The sequence below is a fragment of the Drosophila sechellia genome, chromosome 3R (genome assembly GCF_004382195.2).
Source record: "Drosophila sechellia strain sech25 chromosome 3R, ASM438219v1, whole genome shotgun sequence".
In the NCBI taxonomy this organism is placed as follows: domain Eukaryota; kingdom Metazoa; phylum Arthropoda; class Insecta; order Diptera; family Drosophilidae; genus Drosophila; species Drosophila sechellia.
Window position 1 is genome coordinate 9819433 of NC_045952.1, and position 27285 is coordinate 9846717.

At 40.9% G+C, this 27285-nt stretch overlaps 2 protein-coding genes across 4 annotated transcripts in view; both read left to right on the forward strand.

Annotated features, from left to right (window-relative positions):
- The first annotated feature begins 352 nt into the window (after nucleotides 1–352).
- Nucleotides 353–4338, forward strand: LOC6613718 (alpha-2B adrenergic receptor). The gene is made up of 2 exons (XM_002038152.2): nucleotides 353–547; nucleotides 2635–4338. The coding sequence occupies exons 1-2, from the start codon at nucleotides 353–355 to the stop codon at nucleotides 3772–3774; spliced, it is 1335 nt and encodes a 444-aa protein (XP_002038188.1). The 3' UTR covers nucleotides 3775–4338.
- A 10349-nt stretch (nucleotides 4339–14687) lies between these two features.
- Nucleotides 14688–27285, forward strand: part of LOC6613719 (sodium-coupled monocarboxylate transporter 1) — a 35130-nt gene continuing 22532 nt past the window's right edge. For 2 of the 3 annotated variants that reach the window (XM_032720736.1, XM_032720734.1), the window contains exons 1-2: nucleotides 14688–14842; nucleotides 17587–17636. The gene's annotated coding sequence lies outside the window, so the exon portion shown is untranslated. Of the gene's footprint in view, nucleotides 14843–16042; nucleotides 16385–17586; nucleotides 17637–27285 lie in introns of those variants that run through there. The other variant, XM_032720735.1, reaches the window with a different exon arrangement.

The window sequence follows — 27285 nt, forward strand, 5'->3', positions numbered from 1 at the left end:
TCAGGCTATTTGGCATGATAAAGAAATCTTAAATAAATTGCCATTTAACCTAATGTGTTAATGCTAATATAAATCACTTTTATTACCCAATTAGAAATGGCTCTTACTTAAATATATTTATTATTTTGCAAGTAAATTGCATTTCACCAGAAATCAAACATTTATTTAATTTTTAATTGCTCTTAGTTAAATATATTTATCATTTTGCAAGTAAATTTCATTTCAAAATCAAAAATCGTATTTAATTTTTAATGACAGTAATGTTTAGTTACCTTTCTCTGGACTTTTGACACTACACTGGACTTTACCTTTGGCAGTAATTTTCTAAATCCATTTGGCCCATACCCCGATAATGTCTAACCTTCGTCCATTTTTCGATTCATTGCAGCTAAGCGAGGACATTGGCTACGTGCTGTACTCGGCACTGGGCTCCTTCTACATACCCAGCTGCATCATGGTCTTTGTGTACATACGAATTTACTTTGCCGCCAAGGCGCGGGCGAGGCGGGGCATTAAAAAGCATCCCCGCAAAACGAACAACGAACAGGTGAGTGGGTGGGCTGATTATTTATGAATTTGACCCGTCAAAATGGGCACATATTTGCACACACACCTAATGCCTAATGGACTCCACACCTCGGGGCGTCACATAATCTTACTTTTGAGCCATTATTGCGGTTGGCCGCAAAATGTGTCAGGCATGGAAATGGGATCTTTTTACGATTCAATGGACAAATGTAAGTCTTGTAGCCGAATGCGGCATATGCGGCGTATGTGTAATATTCACACACACACAAATACGCACACCTTTCCGCTTACCCCAAAAAGTAATTGTGCATTACTCCAGGATGCTGCAAATTGAGCACACATGCCTCGCTTCAATTTCCCATCAACAACTTGTGGTAACTACGTGTAGGATTTACCCCCCAACTTCCCCTTGCCCATGCCCTCAGCCATCGGGAATTGCAACTTGCCAACGCTGCAATTTTGGCTGGCGCTGCAGCAGTTGCAGTTGGCCACGTTAAGGCGAACGGCCATTATACAGGCCCATTCAATCCAATGGCATTTGCTGTCGCCACACCCGCTTTTAACGGCCTTTGTTGGAAAATTATCGCTGAAAATTTAATCGAAACTCCGCCCCAAAATCCACTGATTGAGTGAAAAGTCTCTAATGATCGTCAATTAGGTAGCGCAACGACGGCCACAATGCAGTGCAATTTGCATTTTCAATTAACTATATGCGCAATGTACACTGACAGAAAAAAATGGGTGTGCGCTGCTGGTTATACATTCACGACTGTACAGTGCCGGCAATATCAGCGACACTTCTCGGCCATTTTGTGCAAACAAATGCAAGAGTACAAACGAGCGGCCCAAACGAGTTATTAACAAACAGCCAAGGGGCTGCATTTTCCGGAGTGATGAGGGGGGTGGAAAATGGGTGGATGGGTGGAAAAACAAGCAGAGACAGCGGCAGCAGAGGAAAAACAGAAATCAGGTAGAACAGAGGGAGCTGCCCGCACATATGCTGACAGCGCGATTTGCCTCGAGCATTGTTTCTACACCCATTTTACACAGGGTACTTACTTACTACATGGAAACTAAAGTTCAGATTACAAAAACATTTAATAAGGCCTATTTTAAATGTGCATCAGAGCTACAAGTTCATTAGTGCTATAAAAAACATTTAAAAATGCATATTTAAATATTAGAATGCACATGTTTAATGCTTTTATAATACTAAATGTTTTAAATTCTGTTGTTTAATCTTTAATAATACTTATATTATAGTTAACCTACGTTGACACTTATTATAATTACTTTTAACTAAGCAATGCATTATTCTGCATAAAATTCCAGGGTATATCCACTCTCGATACTCTACCCCTTCTATTTTATTTTCATTTTCGTTGGGGGCGCCCCGTGTCTCTGTTAATTGCCACGGGTAATTGTTGCTGCCTCTCGAGCATTGAATATGCACATCCCCTACCGTTCCCCCATCCCTTTGGGCCACGATCCCGCATCCACATCCACATCCCCATCCAAAAGCAACAGCCCCAGCTCCATGTTTGTGTAATCCGCGCGCTCGGACGCGTTTCCCTGCCGCCGGTTGGCTTAAACAGGATTTTCGAAATGGAAAACTTCTGTAGCAAGTGTTTGGCCATCTGTCCCCGTTTCTCGACTCGCCTGCCGCTGCACTTGTGCGGATCTGCAACCTAATTTGCAATGCCCGAGCATGTGAGACTTTTAATCACACAGAACCACTTTGGGCACTGTGAACCGTGCCAGGAACAACAGGTCTGGCCAACTAAAAATATTTTGACAGCACTTTATGATCTCTAAATCAATATCAGTGTGGGAGGACCGGAAGCAATAGTACAGATACTATCGAATTGTTTAAACAGCAATTTTAAGTAGCAAATATAATGTTACTTACAATGTTCTTTAAATATTAGTAAATTAGAAAATCACACAATGGGTACTTAACTAGCTGTAACCATTTTAGGATGATTATGTTTAGAAAACAGTTCTATTTACTGTAGATTCACCATAGGCTCTATGGATTTGTGCCCGAACTTTTCTATTGCACCTCGTAACCTTTTACCGCATTAATGTTGCCTTTTCATTTTTCAGGTAACGAGCTTCACCACCGCCAAGAAAGGAACAATACCGATGCCCTCCTCGAGCGGCGTGTCCGCTTTGCAGCTGCACCAGCAGCGCCAAATAGCCACCATCGAGACACCACCGAACAGCGCCAGCCTACCGATGCAGATACCCACGGTGACCATGGACCTGGCCTCCGACATATCCACCTCGGAGGCGGGGGAACTGGAGGCGGTGGCCGCCCAAACGGTGCTTGCCTATGCAAATCCCAATGGTACGGGCACGAATTCGGTCACCGTGGTGAGCAGCGGGAACGGGGGCACTGGGGCGTCGGGTGTTCCACCCAGCTCGCCGAAGGAGACGCTTCAGGTGAGCACGATAGCCACCGGTCGGGTGGGTCTCAATGTGCCCGTGCCACCGTCCATGGGCAGCAATAGTTCCATCAATGTGCTGAACAACAACAACGGCACTGTGGCCATGGATGGAGGTGCCTCCGCCGGCGGCGGGGGAAATGGAAGTGCTGTAGCGACGCCTGGTGGACTGCAGCAAGCGGGCGGTAATGAGCTGCGCGTCTCTCCGATCGCCGGACGGTGTCGAGCCCTATCCGTGGGCGTGGACACGGACATGGTGAGTGAATTCGATCCATCCAGCAGCGATTCGGGCGTGGTCAGTCGCTGTGCCGTGGTCAAGCCGCTCAAGTTTCGCCTTTGCCAGCCGATCTTCGGGCGCAAGTCGAGTAACCAGCAGCGGCGCAACGAGGCCAAAGCGGCGGCCAAGAATCAACAGCCCAGCGGAGCGGCCAGCAAAAATCAGCAGCAGCACCAGCAGCAACAGCAGCAGCAGGTGGTGAAGGCGGAACTGGAGCCGGCCATACCGAAGACACCGAAGCCCAGGGATCCGGAGAAGGAGAAGCGACGAATTGCGCGAAAGAAGGAGAAGCGGGCCACCCTAATTCTGGGCCTGATCATGGGCAGCTTCATCGCCTGCTGGCTGCCCTTCTTCTTCCTGTACATCCTGGTGCCGGCATGTAGCAGCCATTGCAACATACCGGAATCGGCGTTCGCCGTCGCCTTCTGGCTGGGCTACATGAACTCGGCGCTCAATCCGGCCATCTATACCATCTTCAACAAGGACTTCCGACGCGCCTTCCGGCGCATCCTGTTCAAGTGATGTTTGGCCTATGTGTGCTGTTACAGGTGCGTTTACGCCAGCATCGAGAAGGCAACCGAACGTGCCATGGGCAGCACACCAATGGGCTATGGTCATGGCATGTATCAGCACTACAGGCGTTAGATTTGCTTCGTTTTGGCAGTGCCATAGGTCCCTCAGAACATATCCTATTCCGATTCCCCATCCCAGAACTGCAAAGCTATCGACTGTCGATGTTATCGATGTATATATATGCACATATCCCATATTATCCATTGGATTATTTCATTTAATGCCTCAAGACATTAATTTTCTTTAAAGCAAAGCTAACTAGCCACTTGTATTAATAGGTTTTTAGCAACATATTTTTCTACAAATTCCAAAACATAAATTATTTTAAAATAAGCTAGTTGTTTTAGCTATCGATAATATCGAATAAACGAATAATCCATAGTTTTGCAGCTCTATCCACTCCCATATGCTAAATCCTTTCCAATCTTTCGTTGGAATTTCTTTGGTTTGAATAAAAAAAAAGTAACGAACATTGTAGCTCATTTCAAAAGCAATGAACGGCTGTGAATTTGATGGAATCTCTCAATTTCAATTTACGCATTTTGGTTCCATTTCGTTTCGTTTGGATTCTCGAGCACTCTTGAACCCAGAGACCCCAATCCCGGAGGCCCCATAACCCCCATAGCCCACAAAACTCCCAGAGCAACCGAACGAACTCACCACAACCCACACACTTTTCACACTCGACGAGCTCATAGAAATGCATGAGCTGAGCAAACAAGAATTTGAGCTGGGCAAACATCTATTATGCTCCCTGAATGGATGTGTCCGCCAGCGACGTCTATGGCCATTCAACTTGAAATAATTTCGCAAATTTCCATTTGCGGCTGCATTGCCAAATGCCAAATATCAGTGCAGACTGCAAATGTTTCGAAAGTCGGGTTCAGGTAGTCCCAAATACACATTGTTCCAAGCTGGCTAACAAAATGCAGGTCAACAAGTGTGTACGCTGAAGTCGAGCGATGGCAACAAATTAATTTAATTCCTTTTTAATATTTTGGCAGCCGCTTATCCGCTGCTTCGACGACGAAAATCTTGGAGTCGGAATGCAGTTTGGCCGTTGGCCAAATCAATAATTCCTTGCGCACACAAATGTAACTAAAATCCAGCACAATGGCCGCACAATTTGTTGTAACAAAGTGAGCACACATAGCTATGGAAATAGAAAAACAGAAACCGAAACCGAAACCGAAACAGCGACAGATTCCACAAGGCATTCGCAGTTTTGTTCATTCACTCAAAGATGTTTCACTCGGCGACACAGAAAGTGAGAGCCCAAAAAAAATAATCCAAATGTATGGGAACCAATGCCTAATGGGCACAGACAGATGCAAATGCAAATGGTACGCTACTACACTGAAAGAAAGCGGGTCAATGTTATATTTTTCAACTCATTTCGGATAATTTTAAAAACTTTATGATATTGCTTTCATATGCTTAAATACTTACATATATCTCAATTCCATAAACTAACTTTCCGCTTTATATCAAAAGCTTGTATTTGATTTTGTAACTCAGAACATTTTCCTTTGAGTGTACCTCATTCCATGGCACCATTTTCTCCACCATTTCCCACTTAGTTTTTGGCTATGCATCAGCAAATGCATGCGCCCGGCCGAGTGGAATAGACAGCCCGTCACCCAGTCAGTCAGTCATTCAGTCATTCAGTCTGTCTGTCCTTCCGTCATTCAACCATTCAGTCAGTCGAGCGGACAGACAGTCGTCACTGGAACGCTACAATGACACCGAGTTAGACGGGAAGATGGTGACAGAGGAGCATCCAGGATGAGGAGGGCGGCGGACCGACAGACAGACTCTGTTTTTGGCATGTGGCCCAGAATGGCTCTCCATTTCGTTTGGCTGGTTGGGCTTGTTTTGCTGGGCAAAGCCAACAAAAAAAAAAATGGCAAGGAAATACTATATATAGTATGTGGCACGGCCCAGAGAATCCACACAAAACACGGAGGCTGCCAGTGTATGCATAAATTTTACGTACAATTTATTTTACTTCCTGTGTGTTCTGGCTGGCCTGTCCCTCACCTTTTTTTGACACTTTGTGGCAAGATGCAACAATATCTGCGAGGCACTTGTAACCATTATCGGGCTAGATTGTAATCTGCATAGAGCAAGCTACTATCTCCAATACAACAACTCAAATCACCTTGTCCCAAAAAAATGTATGCCAGCTCTTAGCAGCGCTGGAACTTTCAACATATGTCGGCATAGTCGAAGATTGATCTGATTTATAGCTCTGGGCAATAGCCTAAGTGCTTGCGGTTGCCGAAGACCTCTTAAAATTGTTTAAGAACGCATAAATAATGCGACCGAGATCGGCCATGAATGCGCCTCTGTGCCACCGAGTGTTTCATTTGAATAAATGGAAAATGGAAATTGACGAGAGAACTTTGATGGTGTTGAAAGACAAACAGCAAAGGCTTTTGGTGCCTGCATTTTTTATGGATCACACAGCATCCAGCTGAACGTTTTGGCATTGTCAGCAATGTGTGTACAACAACTGCACTCAAATGACAATTTGAACAACGACAGAAAGTCCAACAATAACACTAACAACAATTACAACAACAACAAGCTAAATGGCAGGACGAAAAAAAGGACCGTCGTGCACAGAGCGAAATCGAAAACAATTGAAATCGACAGCAAGGGAAAACCATGTGGGGGTGTTGCAAGAAGTCTGTGGCAGCAAGGGTGGTGCAGCAGGTGGTGCAGCAGGCACATTAAAATGCGCGACTACACGGAAAAAAGCATTAATAAAACAAAACGCATTTTGAAGTAAAAGCAACCATAAAATCAATACCAAACCTATCTAACTTAACAATTCAAAAAATCCATAAACTAGATACATTTGCAGATATGATATTCCAAAGATAGATTATGCGAAATCTTTTTGAAAAATGTATGAATTTGAACTGCATTGCTAAGGCTTTTTTATGATGTTCTAGTTAGATTTTATTATATTTCCGTTTTGTTTTCAGTGTAAGCGCACTATACACACGCAGCACTTAACTGCACTTAGGTGCGACAGTCAGATGAGTGTCGAACGGCATTCCACGGATGGCATTGTTTTGCCAGGCGCACTGAAAGTCATTTTCACTTAAAGCTGGCGTAAAAAGCTGGAAGGCATTTTAGACCACGCTGCGTATACGCAACGCCATCCATTGTTTACCCTTTTTGGTAAAAACCGATTTAACGACTGAGGCGCATTAATAAAATTGCAATTAACGTCACAATTAGCAATCACCATAAATTAAATGCTCGACAACAATTGAAAAATTAAACACAACAAAGTAGCCAAAACAAAAAAAAATAAAAAATAAAAAACAAACAAGGAGCAAAGAAAAACTGGAATGAAAAAAACATTTTGAATTATTCATTGCTATGTAAATTAATTTCCATAATTGAATTATGCGATTCGGAATGCAAATTTTTTGCTTTGTTTGCCTTAATTGTTTTCAGTCAACATGGGAGTTGTCCGAGAGCGAGTAAATAACAAAATTAAGCGTTAAACATTTAATGACATAAAAATAATGACATAAAAACATTTTATTGTCTCTTATTATTTTTTTTTTTTTGTAAATTTTAATTCCGGACGCCGGAGGCCGCAAACCGGCTCGTGAAATTGAATTATTTATTGCGCAAAATGCGTAATCTAGAATTTGCATTTCTGTCAACATCTATTTCGGCGCCAAGCATTATATGCCATAAGCCAATTTAATGCCTGATTAACTTGCCAAATTGCAGAGGTATTTATAGAAAATCGGATTGACAGCGAAATTCTCTTTAAATGCATTTTTGTTTGCGGTTGCGCAATTTTCCAACTATTTCGCCACTATTGGTAAATATTTGGCTGCAATTTTTCTCTGCGAATTACTATCGCTCATGCAGACAAATGTTTATTTATGCGTTACTATTGCCCAGACGCACCACTCATAATCACAAGCAACTAAATTACACTATAAAACAAAGTGTATAAAAGCATCAAAACCATCAATAAAACGGCGTTCATTATCGTTTACGATCCATCCACATGATAAACACGTGAAAAGTGCACACGCAGAGAAATGCATTGTTGCCGGAATCGCATGAACGCATTTGTGGCGGCGGAATTTTTGGCTCTAGCCCGTATATATATACTTTTGGAGCAATTATCGTGGCTATAAGGCGGCTGGGGCATGAATCATCGAAATGACGCTCGCTGGCCTGCATATTAATTAGTGGAGTATAAAGGCCATAAATGTAAAACTCGTAACGAAAAATGTTTGGACCATAAATATGCACTTAGGTATTTATGCGCATTGACAGCATGAATATTTATGAGCCACTGACGACGACGACAGCGGACATTAAAATGCGCCACCTCCACCACCCGTTGATTAATTGGAAAAGTTAAGACGGTTATGCTGGTTCGCTCCGGTTCAACGGGTCGTATGCTTGATGCTTCTTACCTCCCCCTTTTGCAGTTCCAAAAATGCCGCCCAAAACTAAGCAAATCCAATGCCTGTGTTCAGGTTAAGAGACGAGAAGATAAGATAAGAAAATCCATGCGACCATGTAAGTTCAAGTTTTGAGGCTTGTCTTTCAAAACCAAAAAAAAAAAAAAAAAGAAAATACAATGACTGAAATGTTAAATGAAATTATTTCATTGCAAAAACCAAACAAATCGCAAGTAACTAAACGTATTTCAATATTTAAACTTAAACTTTTTGCTAATTGTAAACTAGACACAAATATTTATATACATATAAATACTAATTATAAACAGATATATATATATTAAAGTTGAATTTTGAAATTAGATAAACGCAGCCGGCGAATATTCGAATAGTTCAGATATATTTAGCATAATTTATAGTTGCCGATAAATGGAAACGTTTACTCATTTAATTGTATCGTACGCGGCATATGCATAGCAAAATTTTAACTCATATTCTCATACGTGTCTGTTCCACTAGTTGTGCGTAGATCAAATATGAGCAAACATAAAACATACCACCAGATTACGATACCACAAACCATAACAATACTTCACGGAACCGAAAACACATTGTACAACAATCTGTGAGTATGCAAATGTATATCAAATCAAGCGGTTAAAAATCAAATGAATGAACATAAATTAAAAAAAAGAAAAAACTACCTACATTTTAAGCGGAAGTCTTCCACTACAATTACGCTCTTGTATTTGTTCCCTCGTTTTACCGACTTCAACTTCTGTTTCCGGGCAGACTATGTAACTAAATGTGTGTGTATATCGAATAGGTGTATGTATTTGAAAAGGTTTCTTCCCCAAACAAACAAAAAAACATAAAAACAAACTAAGCAACATCGCAAACATGAAACTAGCAAAAAATCCAATTGATGTGTTAAGCAAATGGCAAGCATAAGCCATAAATTTACATTAATAGAAAAATGCTGCACAAATTTGCATGTTAGTTACGCTAGCCATGTAAGTTACGATTAATAAACTGTAGTTAACAAAGGGTAAAATACACAAAAATGTGCTACGAATAAGTAGAAACTATGTTTAGTGCCATCATTGTTGTCGTTTTATTTCCATTTGTTTCGTTACTTATACATTTTTGGTAGTGTCCACATAGCTAACAACGAAGTAACATGGTGCTATGAGCTACGATCCTCCTCCTCGGTTCATCGTGCATCGCATCCCATCTCTTAGCCAGTCAGTCAGGGTGGTCAAAACGTTAAAATCTGAGCCCCTTTTAACGTCTTTGTTTGCTTTTAGAGCAGCACCACCCAAAAACTAAAGCCCCACAAACATTATACACTCGCCCACAAAAGGAGAACTCAAATCAAATTTGAAAGTTAGTTAAGGGAATTAAGAGCATTTGAAACCTACTTAGCTGCTAAGCATTGTAAATACCTATTACTTATGCCGTGTTATAGTTCATACATACTAAATATAATACGATTACGATAAATGAAATGTAAATTGAGCAACACAAATTGCAAATTGAAGCCACCAAAGAATTGAATTTTCGCATGTAAGTCGAACAAGTAAACTAAAAAGTATTTTATTAAACCAAAGCTAAGACAAAGTGTAGTAAAAACATCTGAGAACCCTTTCTTACCCAAAAAAAAAAAAACAGCAACAATAGTCGAAAACTTTTAGCATTTAGGCAATCATATATCATAGTTCAACTTAACTAAAGAAATGGCAATTCCTCCCAAAAAACTATGTGTACATTTTCTGAGAATAGCCAAAACGACAAAACACCAAGAAGTTGTTTTTCTACCACCACACCGGTTGAGTTTGAGCAAACGTATGTAACATTTACCCATTGTATGGGGTACACGTTGTTTTCCTAAGATCTTGTTAGCCTAAGTAAAACTTATAATATAGAGCATACGATACATAATTAAAACTATTAGCTAAGCGAATACATATGTCCAGTAGAAAGGACATTGAAATTGAATTGAAATTATATAGTACGATTACAATTACCACTAAACCAAGCCGACGAGGAATATCTCCCGAGGCTACAAACTCGAACTCATCAAAAACCAAGCTAAAGCTAACAAACAAAATACTAAAAAGAAACCTTTTAAAACTTACTCTCGTTAAGCGAAACACAGAGAAACAAAAAAAAAGCAGAAATCATAAATGAATAATAAAAACCGAAAGTATTCTTAAATTCTTTAAATGCATTTGTGGAATTATTTATTGTCGCCATGCATGCCGCATGCCGACAAATACTTGGGAATCTCATATGGCAAGTGGAAAGCGAAAGTGGTGGCATTGCAGTGAAGAAATGCGTGAAAATCCCCAATAAATTCAGCAAAGTTCGTTTGGGGCGTTTTAAATGGCATCTTAATTTCCTGTATGCGCAGACGCCGCCACGAAAGAAGGACCCGGCATTTTGGCTCCTCAGCATATTGATTTTCTCCAGCAGCCTTGACATTGCCGAGCTGTCAAAGTCAGTCATTAAAAATGCAGTCGAACAAAGGTCGAGATAGCTACCAAATATAGCACACTTCTGGGTGAAGGAGTTAAATGGTAAGTTTATTACAAATGCACAGCACACCTTTGGGCGTAGATACAATTTTATTCCAGCACTTTATGGGTAGAAAACAATCAACGTGCTGCGGTGAATAAAGGTTTAAAACTGTGAGCATTTGAAAAATATTTAATATATATGGTAGAACATTGAAGTAGCTTTAAATTTTAATTTCAACTTTAAAGAATGTTTATAAAATTCTATTTAATTTTGTGTATTTTATTCAATAAACGATTTTATTTAAGTATGTTACAGGTAGAAAACAAGCAACCTGCATCGGTGAATAAAGGTTTAAGACTGTGAGCCTATGTGAACAATAAGCATGCCTCTGCTTATAGTAAAATACTAAGAATAGATAAGACATATAACTTAAAATAATGAATCCATAAATCATCTGAACAAATTAGCACGTTTTTAGCCTGAATCACACATCATTTTCAAGTCTAATGCATTCGCAGAAAGAACAAAATTGATACCTGTGCGTACAAAGTTTAACTAGCTAAATGGAAAACCCGAACCGGACACAATTATCACACTATGTTGACTCAATCCCTGGGCGATTCACTAACAATGTGTGTACTTTATACTCTTCAAAGAGAGATAGAGAGAGAGAGGAACTTCGAATTAAACAAATTCCTGTGTGATCAATTGTTGTGCGAGCGCAATTAAATAATTAGCGCCAAATGCGAGCTCTTAGCGCCGCGGAGCCGCAACAGTCTCATTAATCAGAAACGCGCCAGCAGCATGCAAAGTTTGTCAAGCCAGTTTGTTTGCCCAGTTCGTCTGTCAGTCAGCCAGTCAGCCAGGTGCTAATTACACACGTGACGCCGGTTGGCAAAAACTGGGCTACCTTAGTATGTACAACTTTCCTGCAACAAAAAAAAGAGAAAAAAAGAAATACAACCAAAAACATTCACACACAGCGAGCCTGCGGGCTGAGTCCAAATGCCACACAGCCACAGTACTAATTGTTTCAGTTGTTGCTTCCAAAAACTCGTGCAGCGTTTATCAACCGGGTCAGAGGTCGCGAGCAACAACGTTTTGCAGCGGCATTAGAAAAAAAAATGAAAAAGCACCCGCGAGTAATTGTCACGGAACCGAAACAAGAAGCTACACAAAACGCAGCCAGCTCGTTTGTTTCTATGGCAAAATATAGAGATGGCTACATGAGTTGTGCAAGTTTTAATTAGTTAATTTAACGCCTGGCACCAACAGGAGTCCCGTTGCACGCTGCGTATGAGTAATGAGCGCGCTGGCTCAGTCGGGCAACGAGTCGTATGCGTGATACGGAAAGACGTCTAAATACGTACAGAGCAAAATAAATATGTTCAGAATTAAATTAAATGAAACAGTAATACTAAAAGTTAAGTGTTCTAAGCTTGCAAATGATTGATTAAAAAAAAGATCAATTTGTGCTCCATTTAAATTACATTTAACTAATTAAACCAATCGAAGACATCTGTTTTGTCTTCGTATCTAAGCCTAAGCTCTCATTGCTTAATCAAAAAGAATTAGTATGAGAAGTCCTGATTCATCTGTTATTCATGGTTTATGCATGTAATTTTTCTCACTGCACAGGATATGTAAGCCAGCTACCCTTAATGTGTATTTCTTGAAGCTGTCAACATTTTGCCAACGCTTGAACTTTCGCAACAAGCCGAGCAAAACGGTTGCTGGTGAAGGTAGGGGGGTAGTGGCAGATGGAGGGATGGGACTTTTGCGGTTAGCTGTGCTAAGTAATTTCCCCTTGCGGATGCAACTAATTACTAAACATTTCGCATAAAATTCGCAACTTGACAGCCTCTAACTGCATGGCTAAGGACACGCGCCCACACCCACAGGACATCAACTTGTACATGTCTATGTGGGTGGCTGGTCTTAGGTGGGCGGTGGTGTTATGGTGGTGCTGCGATGTGGGCGGACCAAGCATGGGCGTTGGTGGCATGTTATCAACGAATCTAACGGTTTGTGCTAATTCACTGGCACAACCAAGCCAACCGCCAAACAGACGACCACCGCCCTGCTTAGCGGTCATAAAGTAAACGCTATTCCCAGATAGAAAGGATGAGCTGGCGGTGGGTGGCACTTCCGCTGGAGATGATTAGCCGTGCTACCCACACAAGTGCGAACAGACAGACAGTCTACCACCGCCGACTGGACTAGAAATTCAGGCCCAGGACGAGAAAAATAATCGTAAAATAGCTGAAATTATTTAACACTGTTTCGCATTTAATGCAAAAACTTTTCTTTGGCTGCGTAGAAATTGTTGCCGGAAGTTGGCCACAAAGTTGCAAAGTCGGCAACATGCAACTGGCCGCAAATACCAACAGCATGAGCGACAAACGGAGCGATAAATAGTGAATACACTGGCAGAAAAGTTTGCCATTTGTATAAGTGAATCTTTGTGAAAAACATAGTTAATTAGTGCAGAATTAACCAAAAGTGGAGAAACATATATACTAAGCTTACTATGCACTTTTTACACAACTTCCTTTTGAAACACACACTATGAATAGACTAAACTTTTTTTTTGTAAAAGAGAGGTACGAATTTTCTCAGTGCATGCATGGCAGTTGCTCCTTGAACCTGCCGCCAAAACAAAGCATTTATCAGTGTTGCAATGGAAGTGCAAAACATGTGTAGTTGGTAAGTACAACCAACGCGTTGTTAGACGTATAATTAATGGCTCGACTCGGGGATATGAGTCACTCCTGAAAGGAAATTCCCCGCGCCTCAAAAGGGCCAGAAAAGGGCTCTTCATCGTGCCACTCAACCCACTTTTCAGCCATCCAATGTAATTGGGCAAAGGGCAGTGTCGACAATTGTTGTTTGTTTATCCACGTTTTAGCGTTGCATGTGTTAATTATATCGCGTTACGTTGCCATGTTTGCACTGGCATTTCGAATATGTATTTCCATTTGGCTGCCAGACGAACGGGGCAAATGCACTCTGGCTGCACCGCGTGGTGTAGAATCCGTATATCCATTTCTTTGGCCACTGGTCAAAAAATATACCCCAACTGGGTTGGGGTCCAAAAAATATATGGCTAAAACCGGCTCTGTGCCACCGCAGCCAGTGCGTAAACAAACCCACAATATTTGCCTGTGCGGCCAACAGATGTTCGTTCATTTAAGTTGTATTGATACCCAGTAGTCGTAGATGGTCTTTGCTGCAAGAAGATGGTGTCTTTAAGCCATTAAGAACGATTGCTGATATGAAGCAGATAAAGACTTCAAAGACTTTAAAGCTACTTAGGAAATATGTGAACAGTAGATACTTTTTCTATTAGTTCCTCAAATGAACTCAAGTAAAGTCAACTTGCTCATAAATATATCAAATTGCATTAAAATGAAACTTGGCTCATCACAATGATCTTATTTCATGGTTTAAGACATTTTTCAAATTTCAAACAATCGATATACTATTTGATCAGTTTATTGCAGCTTTGAAAGCAAAGCTATAACTATGTACTCTATAAATGATCCTATGTTCCCAAGGACATCTGTGTAGTGATGAGAAAGTGATCCTCAGCATCCTCAGCATCCTCAGCACCCAATTAATGGGTTCTTCCCAGTCGAATATCAAGCTTGATTCATTCCTTCTTGACTCTTTCCGATTTTGTGGAATCAATGCGATTGGGACTTTGGCTGCGAGATGCTGACGCCGGCGGAACGCTGGCGGTACGCCCAGCGGAGCAGCTGGCGCTGCGCAGCCGTCGCCGTCGACTGCGGCGTTTTTACGAACCTTCCGCGACGACGAACAAGATCGAGCCAACACGCTGAGGAGAAATAAATGCCGCCCAAGAGGCAGCCGCGCAGCTGGCGATGAAAACAAACCCGTCGTGGCGCTCGCAGACTCAAGACGCAGTTCGCAGTTCCGAATCGATCCGTGCCGCACTCGAATCCACATCCACTTCAAAAACGCACCCGAAACCGAGTTTTGAGTTTGTGAGAAAAACAAAAAAAGAAAAAAACAGAAGAAAAAAAGTAAGAAGAAAACAACGGAAGCCAACTACTCTCGCATTCGAAAACGCAAATGAAATTATTATTATTATTAATATTATTTGCTTGTCATCTCGGCGTGCCACAAAAACACAATTTATTCACCCTTTGCAATATAAATGGGGAAGGGGGAGAAAACAACGAGGTAGTGGAAAAAGTGTAGGCGATAAATGGAAAATTGATTGAACAAGTTCGGCATTATCACAGGCGCTTTGCAATCACGCGATCCGGTTGACCGAGAGTTCAATCGAAATCGAGGCATTTACATAACCCTTTCTTGCCCTTGGGTCACTCGTGCGGACGTGACAGAAATATATGATAACGAAGGTCGACCAGCCACCAGCCACCCACCAATTTTGGTGGGATGTGGAAAATTTTCGTATGCCTATGTTTTCGAAAAATTGCGCGACCAAACTGACAAAACTAAGCGGAAAATTTGAACAAACAAGCCGGGTGGGTGGGGTTGTTGGTCAGCGAAAATACGCCTTCTTTCCAAAGAAATTGAATTTCCAACCTGACAATGGCAATAAAACGGCCGATTTGATGTGTGCCTTTTTTTATGGCCTGTAGTTTTCGAATTTTGATAAATTAATACAAAACGCCAAATATTTACGAACTTTTCACATGGTCGGGGGGCCATTAATTCTGGCCTGGACCCCTGGGCTCGCTCATTAGCAATGCAAACGAGCTACCAAAATATAATCTAAACGGTTTTCAGACAAACTTTTCAAATATGCCACATAAAGCGCTAAATACTCGTAGCGTAGTCAGCTGGCAGTGGAACGAACAGGTTCTCTCAAAAAACGCCTCACTCTGACTAATTGAAAACAGATTCCGATTCCGAGCGAGGGGGATATTTTACAACAAATATATTCATATTTCATTATGTAAATGCATCAACGAAAAGATCTGTCCAACTTATTCCGGTCCATTCTCTGGTGGCAAATAAGTTAGTGTTCGTGTTCGTGTTCGTCCATACAACCCAACTGTGTGCTCTCTGTTAACTAAACTAAACACACACTACAAAGACCATATAAATGCGAATCTGGGAAATTAATAACCGATGACAGTGAGCGGCAGGGGAGTGCGGGGGCCTTGAGCTTGAGCCCTACATATAGCCAGGTGCAATTACCTGGTACCCAGTGTGCTGTGTCACAGTTTCCGCAAATTATATTAGTCGCTCGTAGTCGCTCGGCCGGCTTATCCCCCCATCACAATCGCATCACCGTTTTCATTTCATTTCATTTCACTTCATTTCCATTTTCATTTTCGGACCAGCCCCGCCCCCCGCCCACCACCGCAAGGCGAAAAGAGTGAAAATTAATTAGTGCTGTTATAAATACAGCATAACCATTGGGCGGCCAAATCATTTGACATTCAGTCCCCCATCAGACGTGGGACAGACGGGACGACAAGTGCGCGAAAGAGTGACGAATGTTGGGCGAAAAATAATAAAGAACAAAGCCAAACGAATAGGAGACAACTGAAGCTGAAAGCGGAAAGCGTAAACCGGAATCAAAACAAAAAGTAAAAGATTTCAAAAAAAAAAATAAAAAAAAAACATATTGTTTGGCGCCGGCTAAACAAAATCATTCGCCAGTCACGTGATTATGATTTCGCCTAAAAATAAATCTCTAGGTTCACGCATCATGTGCGTTTTTTGAACTAAATTAAATATAAATACACGTTGTGTTAAAACAAAGTATTTAATTAGTTAAATGGTGAAGTTGTATATTCAAAAAATTAACTTAAATATTCATAATCAAAATACGATTACTAAATGAGTACTTTCAGTACGGAAAACACTCAAAAATATGTTTCTTCGTCACCTCAGTTTTTGCCTATTGGCTACTATAACAAAATCATCTGTTAGTCACGTGATTATAATTTCGCCTCGTTTTTGTGCCAACAAATAAATATAAATATTTATATTTTCACGCATCATGTGCGTTTTTGAACTATAAAAATTTCATTATATAAATTTTGAAGTTGTATTTTCAAAAAACACAAAATCATCAGCTGGTCACGTGTTAGGTTTTTTCACCCTGCTCAAAGCATATCAATATCATAATCGTTTCAAATTATAATATTAGTTGTTGAGTAAACAAAAATGTGCATACATATATACATATAAATCCTAAAATCCAATGTTTTCTTATCATAGTTTCGTTTCGATATTCAGTTTCTTTGGCGACGAAGGAATTTTAATAATATTTTTTAAAGATTTATAGCCATCATTCGTTGTGCCTTCCTTCAAGTTTCGCCTTGAAATGCACTTTCCTATGTCACTGTCATGTTTTTAGCTTTCGCAGTCATTGTTCCTTGTTCTGCACTCATCCTTTGTTTATCGCTTAATGCACTTGGGATGATACAAAGATATAGGGTATAGAGTAGATCGGTGGGGGAATGATGCTGATATGGCCGAGTGTCGCGTGTGGGGGCCATTGGCACAAAATTTAAATTCTATTGAAGAGAAACTGGGCAGATAGCCAGAAAATAGGAAGAGTGGCAAAAGCCGAAAGATAAATGCATATACATATATACAATGATCAGCATATGAACGGATTTTAATGCTACAACGATTGCGGATATAAAACATTTTTGTTTGGCGGTGAAATCAACGATTGATGCGTATTTTTGGCTTCGGCAAATAAAGTTAAAAAGTATTTTTATGTCGCGGTAATTAACAAATCAAACTGTTTCTTCTCTTTCGCTGAAACGTACCAAAGACTCAACGAGACGCAAAGTGGTGACACCTCTTCTTCGCATTTGACTAAGGGTAAGTGTGAATTGATTTCCTAAGAAAGGGGTTTCGATTAAAGAACGTGAATCAGGTGAAATAGTGATTCACCATGCTTGGCTATGAACATATAACTGGGGCAGTCTCCCATTGTGGATGCAACTATTTATCGAGCGCGGTGGGTAGTGGGTACACTCGTGGGCGCTAAACATGCAAACCCCCTTTGGCAACACTTTTTGCGAACGCGACGCGCGTTTGTCATGCAATTTTAATCGCAATTGCATTTTTAATTTTCCTCTTCCACCTGACGGCGGCAGAAGAGTTCTCTATTCCTCTCATCCTTCGCTAGCTCGAAAGGAAAAAAAGAAAAAAATGTGCTCGGCAGCGGGTAAAAAGGGAAAATAAAAGCAAATAAATATTAAATGCAATACACTCAATACCCAGACAGGCAGACAGACAGACAACCGGCAGCGAGCTGGCAAGCAAACTGGGCTGACAGTGCGGAAAAAAAGCAGGGGAGGAGCAGCAAAGAAGGATCAAGGAGGAGCAGGCAGGAGCAGGCGGATCAGGGCGGAGGAAGGACCAAGGAACGCCTGGCGGGCTACTAACACATTGGCATACAGGGAATGCGAGATGGGACAGGATGCGAGCTATGCGTTCCATTTGCATAAATCTACATTTTAACTATTTTTTTCCCCTTTTTTTGCTGTACCCCCCCTTGCATTCTTGTCCATTTACCCCAGCACCGTACTCCCTGCAACAGAAAAAAAGGGATATGGGGGTTGGGGGGGTTGGTTGAGCAAGGCCGAAGGACTTGCGGACTAGGGTAACTTGATAAATATTCGCGCAATGCTGGGCGTGAAATATGCAACGATATATTTCTTCTTGTGCAACTTATGTACATATATATGTATATACCCAGGCAAAAAGAACAACTGTCAACCACCGAGTTGCCGATTGCAATTGCAATCGAAATTGGTTTTATTTTTAGAGCTGCCCCGCTGGCGGCCAACTGACGCTTTTAAATGAGCTACATCGATTGAAAGGCTCGTATGTCAGAATTTGTGACAAACATGACTAATTAAACATGAGCCCGCATCGGACAGACTGTCAAGCTGGTATTAACATTTATCTGCCATAATAAGGACACACGAGATAGTGTGCACTGCGAGAAAAAGTTGATGCTTAAAGAATATATAAATCATTTCGAAAATGTATACATAACAAATAGGAAAAATAGTTGATACTAAAAGAAGTATAAAAGACTACTTTCGAAAGTCTATAGGAAATAGTTAGTTTAAACACAAGAAATTTTCGATCAAGTAGGTTTAAAGATATTCCTTAAGCTTGGTTAAGCTTATAAATATTAAATAAAATATACCTAATGTTTTTTGGACTTAAGACGTACTTTCAAGCATAAATCCATGCAACATTTATGTAATTTTTTTTTAGTGTTTCCACGTTGGTTTAATATAACCGCATTGACCACAACCTGCAACCGCACCGCAAGCCAAATAATGAAGTCAAATCCTCACAGCACTCGTAGAGCATATTTCATGAATACTTTATCGAGACGACAGCATTGTTGATGGCAATTTAATGCCGATACTCGACATATTTTTTTGTTGCCATTGTTAATTTTGTATATTCCTGTTGACATCCGACATCAGAAGTCATGAATGAAAGGTTTTTTTTTTGTTTGTTGCTGAATTATTCCGCTACCTGCCATGCGAACTTTTCTTACGGCGAAGTATAATAATTTTACAAAGCAGTCAATTAGCATAACAACAAACAATCCCCTTTGCGTGTCAAGTGCACAAGGCGCGAACTTTACATTGTTTATTCAGCCGACTTTAAGTCTTAGAAATGCATCCATGTGCCACATTTATCTGCAACATGCAAGCTATCAAATTATTTGTGTTTATGTAAGTTTTATTCCTAAACGTTGACACCTATTTAGCTAAGGGAAAGCAATACTTAAATTTAAATTAATGTATAATTTTTAAGTAGTCCAGTAACTGGTGTGAATGAATATCCGCTTTGAGTGAAATCGAAATATTCCCCAAAAATTGAAAAACTCGTTTAAGGAAAACAAACAGCACCACAAGTCACGGGTTAGTTTACACAAATATCTGCTATCTGTGCAGCATACAATTCTCCTTAGCAATCAGGCAATGGAAAAACAGCACATGACCACTATATCAACCACTCGGAAAACAAACCAAACCCGATTGCCAAACCACGTGATTGACTCGATACCGGTTGCTCCAAGACTCGAAGACTCCACGCAAATAATCTGCAAATTGATTTCCAGTCTGAAAATAGCTTTTCCGAGCGAGACGAAAATAACATTTTTCCAGCGGCTCTGATTTGAATAGCTCGCATTTAAATACTCGTACTTGGATATGAAATATGCTTATTTACTATTAAAAATACTGCAAATATGGAAACTTTTGTTGATTGACTTATGGCCTTAAATTCTTGACATTGACACCTCGCAAGTGGCCTGGTTGAACGAACTGTTTGCTTTTCTTAATTATTTGGTTAAGTACACAAAAGTCAGAGATTGTGAGTCATGTGGAATGCGGCGAGGTGTATTTACGCGGATTTATTTAATAATTGCAAGTGCAGCAACAAAAAAGAAAAACGTGGTAGCTTCTAGTGCTTGCTGCTGATTAATTGCCATCTCATGAGGCGACTTAACTATTTTTGAATCGATTTCGATCATATACATAGGTGTCATAAAAACTTAATAAACAAGTTCCAAAAGAGCGAAACTCTCGACTATAAACCTTTTTTTTTTGGCTAATCAATACAGATCGATGGCAGAATTTGCAGACACTTTGCGAAAGTTGAACGACTGGCTGGGAGAGTTCGGTTACCTTTTGGGCCAAATGATTGCAAATGACCCAAATTGGATTTAAGTCGATTAAAAACGAGCACCAAACAGAACAGCATACTTATGCCCCGGCATGCAATCAGAAATCGAATCGGATTGCCATCGAACAAACAAACAGCAAAAAAAAAAACAGGCCATGCATGTTGCAAGGAGCATTTATCAATGAAATTCAATAAAAATACATTTTGCATGCCAGTTCGTTGAACTGCAGGGAGCAAAAAGGACGTACGTCCTCGGGCCAAATGCAACTTACCTGTTCTGTGTTCTTTTGCGTTCTGTTCCAATTCATTTGCCAGCCTGACGAAGCCGGCAAGGAATCGGCGACGAGGCGAACGACTCTCAAGATTCCACTTGCCCGTAACTTGACCTGCAGCAAGTTCTGCAAGGCAGTGCAATCAGACAGCCGTGATAAATGTGACAACAACAGGCCAATAGGCGGCATCCAGCTGGGCATCACATCCCATCCCATTCGCATTTCGCATCACCGACCGATCCCGATCCACTCCTTTACACTCGCCTGATTGCACACTGAGCGAAAAGTAGTGGCAGAATTGGGAAATTACTTTAAACTATACTGATGAGCCAGCTTCTTCTCCCTTAAGTATTAGGCTGTCACTCTGTTATCAGTAGCTTTTCAAAGTCTGCAACTTTTCTCTCAGTGCCCGTGTGCGCTGCCCAATCCACGACTGCTCCCACCAGCCCGCGACTTGTCATTTCAATTCCATTTGGCCAAAGTTGAGCTCCAGTCGCTGTGCCGCTTAAGTGCAGGCCAAATTCCAATTCCAGAAACACCCAGCTCCGCACCAGCGGACCATCCTCAACAATATTATAAGCAGGCATCTTGGTCGTGGTAGTGTGCCTCCTCGTATTTCAACTCCTGCCTAATTGTTGTTGGCATGGTGATGGCGATGGTGATGTGGATGTGAATGGTGACGGCGTCGCGACGCCGCCTGAATATTATTCCCGGCTAATGCGCTCCGGCTATTTGATGTTGAATCGCCGGGGCTACGTGCATAAAATTGCGGCGATCTTTCGCTCTAATCATAAACTCGGGCATGGTTCGCATTTTAATTGCACATGGATGGCGCAGAAAGTGGCGCTGCATGCGACTTAAGTTTAAACTGGATTTGGTAATTTAATTCTATCTTAGACTTAAGACTTAAGACCACCCAAAGCAACTGCCTTAAAACCGAGTTGTTTGACACATTGAATATGAAATTACACAAACTTTTGGCACCCTTTCGTTAACTTTGATTGCCACAATCAAAGGAGCGTCTGCAGTTGCACTGCTCGTGTTGCAAATAAGTCCAACGGCCCACAAACCCAGAAACATACACACAAGTACATACTCAGTAGTCCCCCGAAGAGAAATGGAAAAAATCCATAACAAAGTAATCAATGAGCGGGGTGGGTGGAAATGGGGCGAAGTGTGTAACCCAGAAGCGCCAGACGGAAGCCGAACCCAGTTTCTTGTGGCTTCCAGTTCTGTTCTGTTTGGCCAACACGCTAAGCAGACAGCGAACCAACCCAGCAGACCCGGCCAACTCGAGCGAAATCAAAATACGGAGTCCCCAGTATGCACTGGAAAAAATCAAATACACAAGTTTGGTGAAGTCTGCCTCAACGAACCGAAGGGATTCATAATTGGTTGTCCTGTAAATATCTTCTTATAAAGGAAACTATTCAAGCTACTAAAGCAGGAAGGTATAACTTGATTGAATGTAAGTGGTACCCCCTTTTTTTTCGTAGTGCATCCCCGTCCGACATTCGGGCTTCCCTTTCAGCAGCTTCTGCCTTCTGCGTCACTTGAACAACAAAAACAAGGACTGCAGCAATGAAGTGGCAGTGTTGCTGATAGTTTTGTGGCAAAGTTTGCAGCGCCGAAAGCCGTCCTCCAGTTATCAGACTTGCATTTGCTTTGCTCTATTTGGCGGGGGCCAAAAATGATTGCAACTTGCCGCTGGCAACTGATCGAATTGCTTGCCACATGCAACACACAGGCAGCAAACCAGAACCAAAATCAGAGCAATCGAAAGCGGCGGCAAAAAGAGCTGACCGAATGCTGTTTTCAATTTGGTCCTCTGCGGGGAGGAGGGAGGTGTGTTTCGTCGCGACGTCATTATGTGTCCTAATTTTTATTGTTCGCTGGGCATTCAGTGCATTCAGGGCACACGGGGCGTATGGGCAATGTGCCGTAGGCCAAGAACATGATAAAGCAATTGAAATTTTTCTGCCATTGCCAGCATTAAATCACACAAGTGTACGAACCGAAGGCAAAGCTAGCAGTCGGCTTGATTCCTTGGTCCCAGATCCTTTGCTGCTGACGTCAGGACAATAAAGTGAAAGAAGCAGCAGCAGCAGCTCGGGGGAAAAGCGCCTCGAAGTATGCTGCACTGCCTGCCCTCCAGCTGCACGCAACATGCTCATAAAAATTAGAACCTCGAGTGCTGAAGCTGAAGCCGAAGTCAAAGGAAAAGCCACACCCAACTGAGCCGCACTGAGGCGCTCTTCAAGTTGCATGCAACATCGCTATTTATGAACTCAACAAGCAGGATGTCCTGGGCACCGCCCCTTAATTCTTCGCTACCATCTGCGATGTTCGGAACGTCCGGGTTGTGTGTGCTCTCGACATGGTCCCAAAACATGCTCCATAAATCGCCACAGATAAATTTGTGTTCTGTTCCTTCTGATTTCGTTTTGCTCCTCATGGCGTGTCGTGTGTTCTGGACTTACACAAAAATATCATTATTGCTGCCTTGGAGCGAAAGGTATTGCAACTTATCCATGGGATTTGCTTTATACTATTTATAAATTTAAAATTCATTATTATCATACATTCCTGCTCTAGAATTAGTGAGAGAAGTATTAAATATATTTGTTTATAAACTTTCCAGTTATTATTTACAAAAGTTAAAATAGTTAGAATTGCTTTCCAAGAACTTTTTGTTTGTAATTCTTGAAAGTATGCATACATGTTTATCTATGTTAACTTTTTACAGCCAAGTAAATAAAAAAAAGGTGAAAAAAGCTCATAATGGCATAACCACATAATTAGTACTCGCTTTACTTATGCACAAATAGAGAAAGTAAACCTGACATTTGTTTATTTGTGTTGACAGACTTTAAAGTGCTAAAATAAATAGTTAGCGATGAGCTAAATAAACGCCAGCTGTTCAATTTTTTCCCTAGCACTCGCTTGAAATTTCTTACTTTCAATTTCGAAGACGAGCAGCCAGTTTAAGTGTATCGAACTTTCATCTTTCGTCGGCACTCACATTTGTCTGCTTTTTGTGAATGCAGCGCAGCACCAAACTGGCCAAAAGTAAATTGTTTTCATGCCTCTTGGCCAGCCAGCCAGCCAAATGAAACAGCAGGGCTAACCAACCAACAAGCCACCATCCCTTTTATTTATGTCAATCTCCGTCGACTGTTGGCGCTGTTGGCTGTTTAATGCCCTTTGCCCAGGAACACCGCCCTTTTGGCCGGGGATCATAAATCTTGGCAAGACAGTAGGCGCTGAAAGTGCATATATAGAATATAAATAATGAGCGGGTGGCCGGAGGAGCGGAGCACGCCCATTGTTTCGTATATACTCGAATGCATTTAATTATTTATATTATGTATATTCTGTAGACTTGTGCGCGAATTCCTCTTTTTTTTCTGTTTTTAAGCGCTTTGCCTTTGTCCTTTGAACTGGGCTTATTTTGTGCGGTTATTGCTGTTCATTGACACAAGCTCGAATTAATTACATTCTTAATATGGCCATAATCCTCGTTTTGTGCAAACTATAATCCGCGTTCAATGCCCATTCCATGCAATGTGGTCCATGGTCTGTGAACCTCGTTCCATGAGCGGGATTTAGCAGATATGCGATCACGTGCTAGCCAATTGCAGTTGGGTAAATATTTAATGATCTCGACTTGAAATAAATATCAAAACAGCTGCCGCGAGTGCTGAGTCAGTCAGGTTGGGGAAGCACCAATAAAAAATTTGTATAAAAGAATCACATGACAAGTTGTGCAAAAAAAAAATAAATAAATATGCAGAAATACAATTTAGTGAGCCGTGAGTGCCAGACATTATTAGCGATTAAATATGGACAGCCAGAGTTAAGCAAACACATTATGGTGTAATATTTGAGTAAGCAAATAAACAAAATTTTCAATTTTAATATTTGCCCAGTGCGGAAAATAAAACACACAAAAAATATAAATAAAATAAAAAGCCAAAGACCACAGACGTGTTTAAATTGAATGCTGTTTTTTAGCATCACCCGTTTTTGTGACCATCATCATAGTGGGGCAGCCATTAAAAATAATGAATAATTAATGGAAAAATACAGTTTTATAGACCGGAGTGGCAAATTGAAACTGTCAGTGTGTGTGTGAGTGTGGCAAGAGTGCGTAAACACACACACCCACTTTTGGGCCACTGGACTGCTGCTTGAGCCTCAATTAAAGCCGCAGTGTTTTACCAATTTTTTACCCGGCCACACATTTGCAACGCATTTTAATTGCTTGTCAGAGACGCCTGCTGAACTGGTGGACTGGTGGACTGTTGGACTGATGAACTGGTGGACTGGCCCTCCAGCTATGCACATCTCTCACTGCTGTTATTGTGGATGAAGCATTAATTTTCCTGCACAGCGTGCGCGTGTCACAATAAAAAATCACTCAAGTGCAATGCTCCACTCGACTTCGTCCGTCCGACAAATGCAGCGCCGTCATCGCCACCAAAGTTGGCCAGACGCACTTCGTTAGCTTCGACGGTGGGTCCTCCGGCGGCTTTCAGGGTTTTCCACAAGTTTCATCACTGTATATTCAGTGTTTTCACGGGCTTTTCTGTGATCGCGGTCAGCGGAGCCGTGGCAATGCCAGTGACAATGGATAGCGCCTGCTACAGAGTGCTCCAAGTGGTTTGCTTGTTTAACTGTCGGTCAGAAGTGCAAGTATCTCAATGCCGCGAACGAACATGGGAACTCAATTTGTTGATGAAAAATAAGTAAAGACTGAAACGCGACGACTGCCACTGGGATAAACTTTAGCAACGGAGAAGATCGGCCATAAAACCTCTGCTATCTTTAGGGCTTTCAACAGATAAGAAAGATTAAATACCAAGTTGGGAAAGACAAATTTCTCAAACGCAGAAGATTATTCCTGGGAAAAGCTGTCATAATCAAATTAGGAAATTTCTGAAAAACGTTCTCAATTGTTCTCGTTGACTCAATCTCATTCGCGGAAATATTCACCAAATTAATCTGAGCAGTCAGTAAAATTAACCATGAATTTGTAAATTAATCATATCTATATACTATATAAGCTGTCATGAATAATAGTACGATAAAATGTGATGACAATTAAATAAATATTTTCACAAACAAACATCTAGTTCTGTCTACATGCGTACATCGACAGTGCAAACATAAAGTCTTTTAAAATAATATTTGCCTAGCTGTCGTCGAATAACTTTCTTTATTCATCTGTTTTAATATTGCGAGACAAGCAATTGTAGTCACGAGATTAGAAAATCGATGAGTGGTACTGGCCACGTTAATTTCTAACATTATTTAGCACTTAAAGATATCAAGTCAATCAAAGCTAAAAATAATTTCTTCTCATCTGATAAGCATGTGTAAATAAAAAACGTTTTGGGGAAAAACAATTTCATATTGAAATTTCTGAAGTACTGGCCTGATAATTAGATTAGATAGCTGATGTTTTTCGGGGAAAAACTAATATGGCACCCAAGATGGCTTTTCGGTTATATGGTTTTAACTGATTTTAATAAGCTTATCGCACACTTAAAATGTCACCATAAAGGCGGGCAATAAAAAACTGGAGTCACGTGATTACTATGCATAGTCGAAATAGGTACTTAGCAGTCTTATTTGACGACTATGTTACCAATTAGGGATGATAAGACAAGGACTTGATTTAAGATGCACTTAAGAATGAGTCACTAAAATGTCTGGGCGAAAGAAAAAAAAATCAATCGAATAATTCAAATCAATCTATTAATGCCATTCTAAAAATAATTTGTAAGTACAGACGTCTAGTTGATATTTTCGAAAGATATGCACTGAGTCATGAAAATGTAAGATACGAGATTGTTTTCAGAGATACTTTGGGTGCAACCCAAAGAGGAATTCCATTTGTTCTACGGGCAAAAACCAATTCGTTATCAATGGCAATAATTTGAGGTAATTGCACCAGGAAGCAGACTAATGGACAGGTTAACTGATTTTAATTTTGGAAATCACATAATTAAATCAAAACCGAAGCACTGGTGATGCAAACAATATGGCGACCGGCACTGAAGTGTTTTTATCAACTGCCATATTGTTTCCATTAGGTGCATAAGTTGCGAATGGTCGGTAGAATCAATTTTCGGTATTGTTTTGAGGTTGGGGTTTTGTATTATCAATTAGTTTCGGCACGCGGAATATTCACAATGGTCTTGTGTGGCACTTTACACGCGAAAACAGGCAAATGAATGCCGATGGCTGGCTGATATGCGATGGTTCGTGGAGAGATAGCACCACTCAGGGCATCCAGTTGATTGCTTATTGTTATCGCTCCCTGGAGTCTGGTGACTATCTCCATTATTTTCTGCCAGCTCGCAATTTTGTTTTTTTTTTTGTTTGTTTAGAGTTATTTGTTTCGACTAATTGAAACGATGATGATGCCCAGTGTGCCTGGCGATGATGATGAAGTGTCTGTTGGACAAATAGATTTAATTTGGTAGACATTTTTGATTACTTTAATTTACTTGGCCAGGCTAAATTTGCTT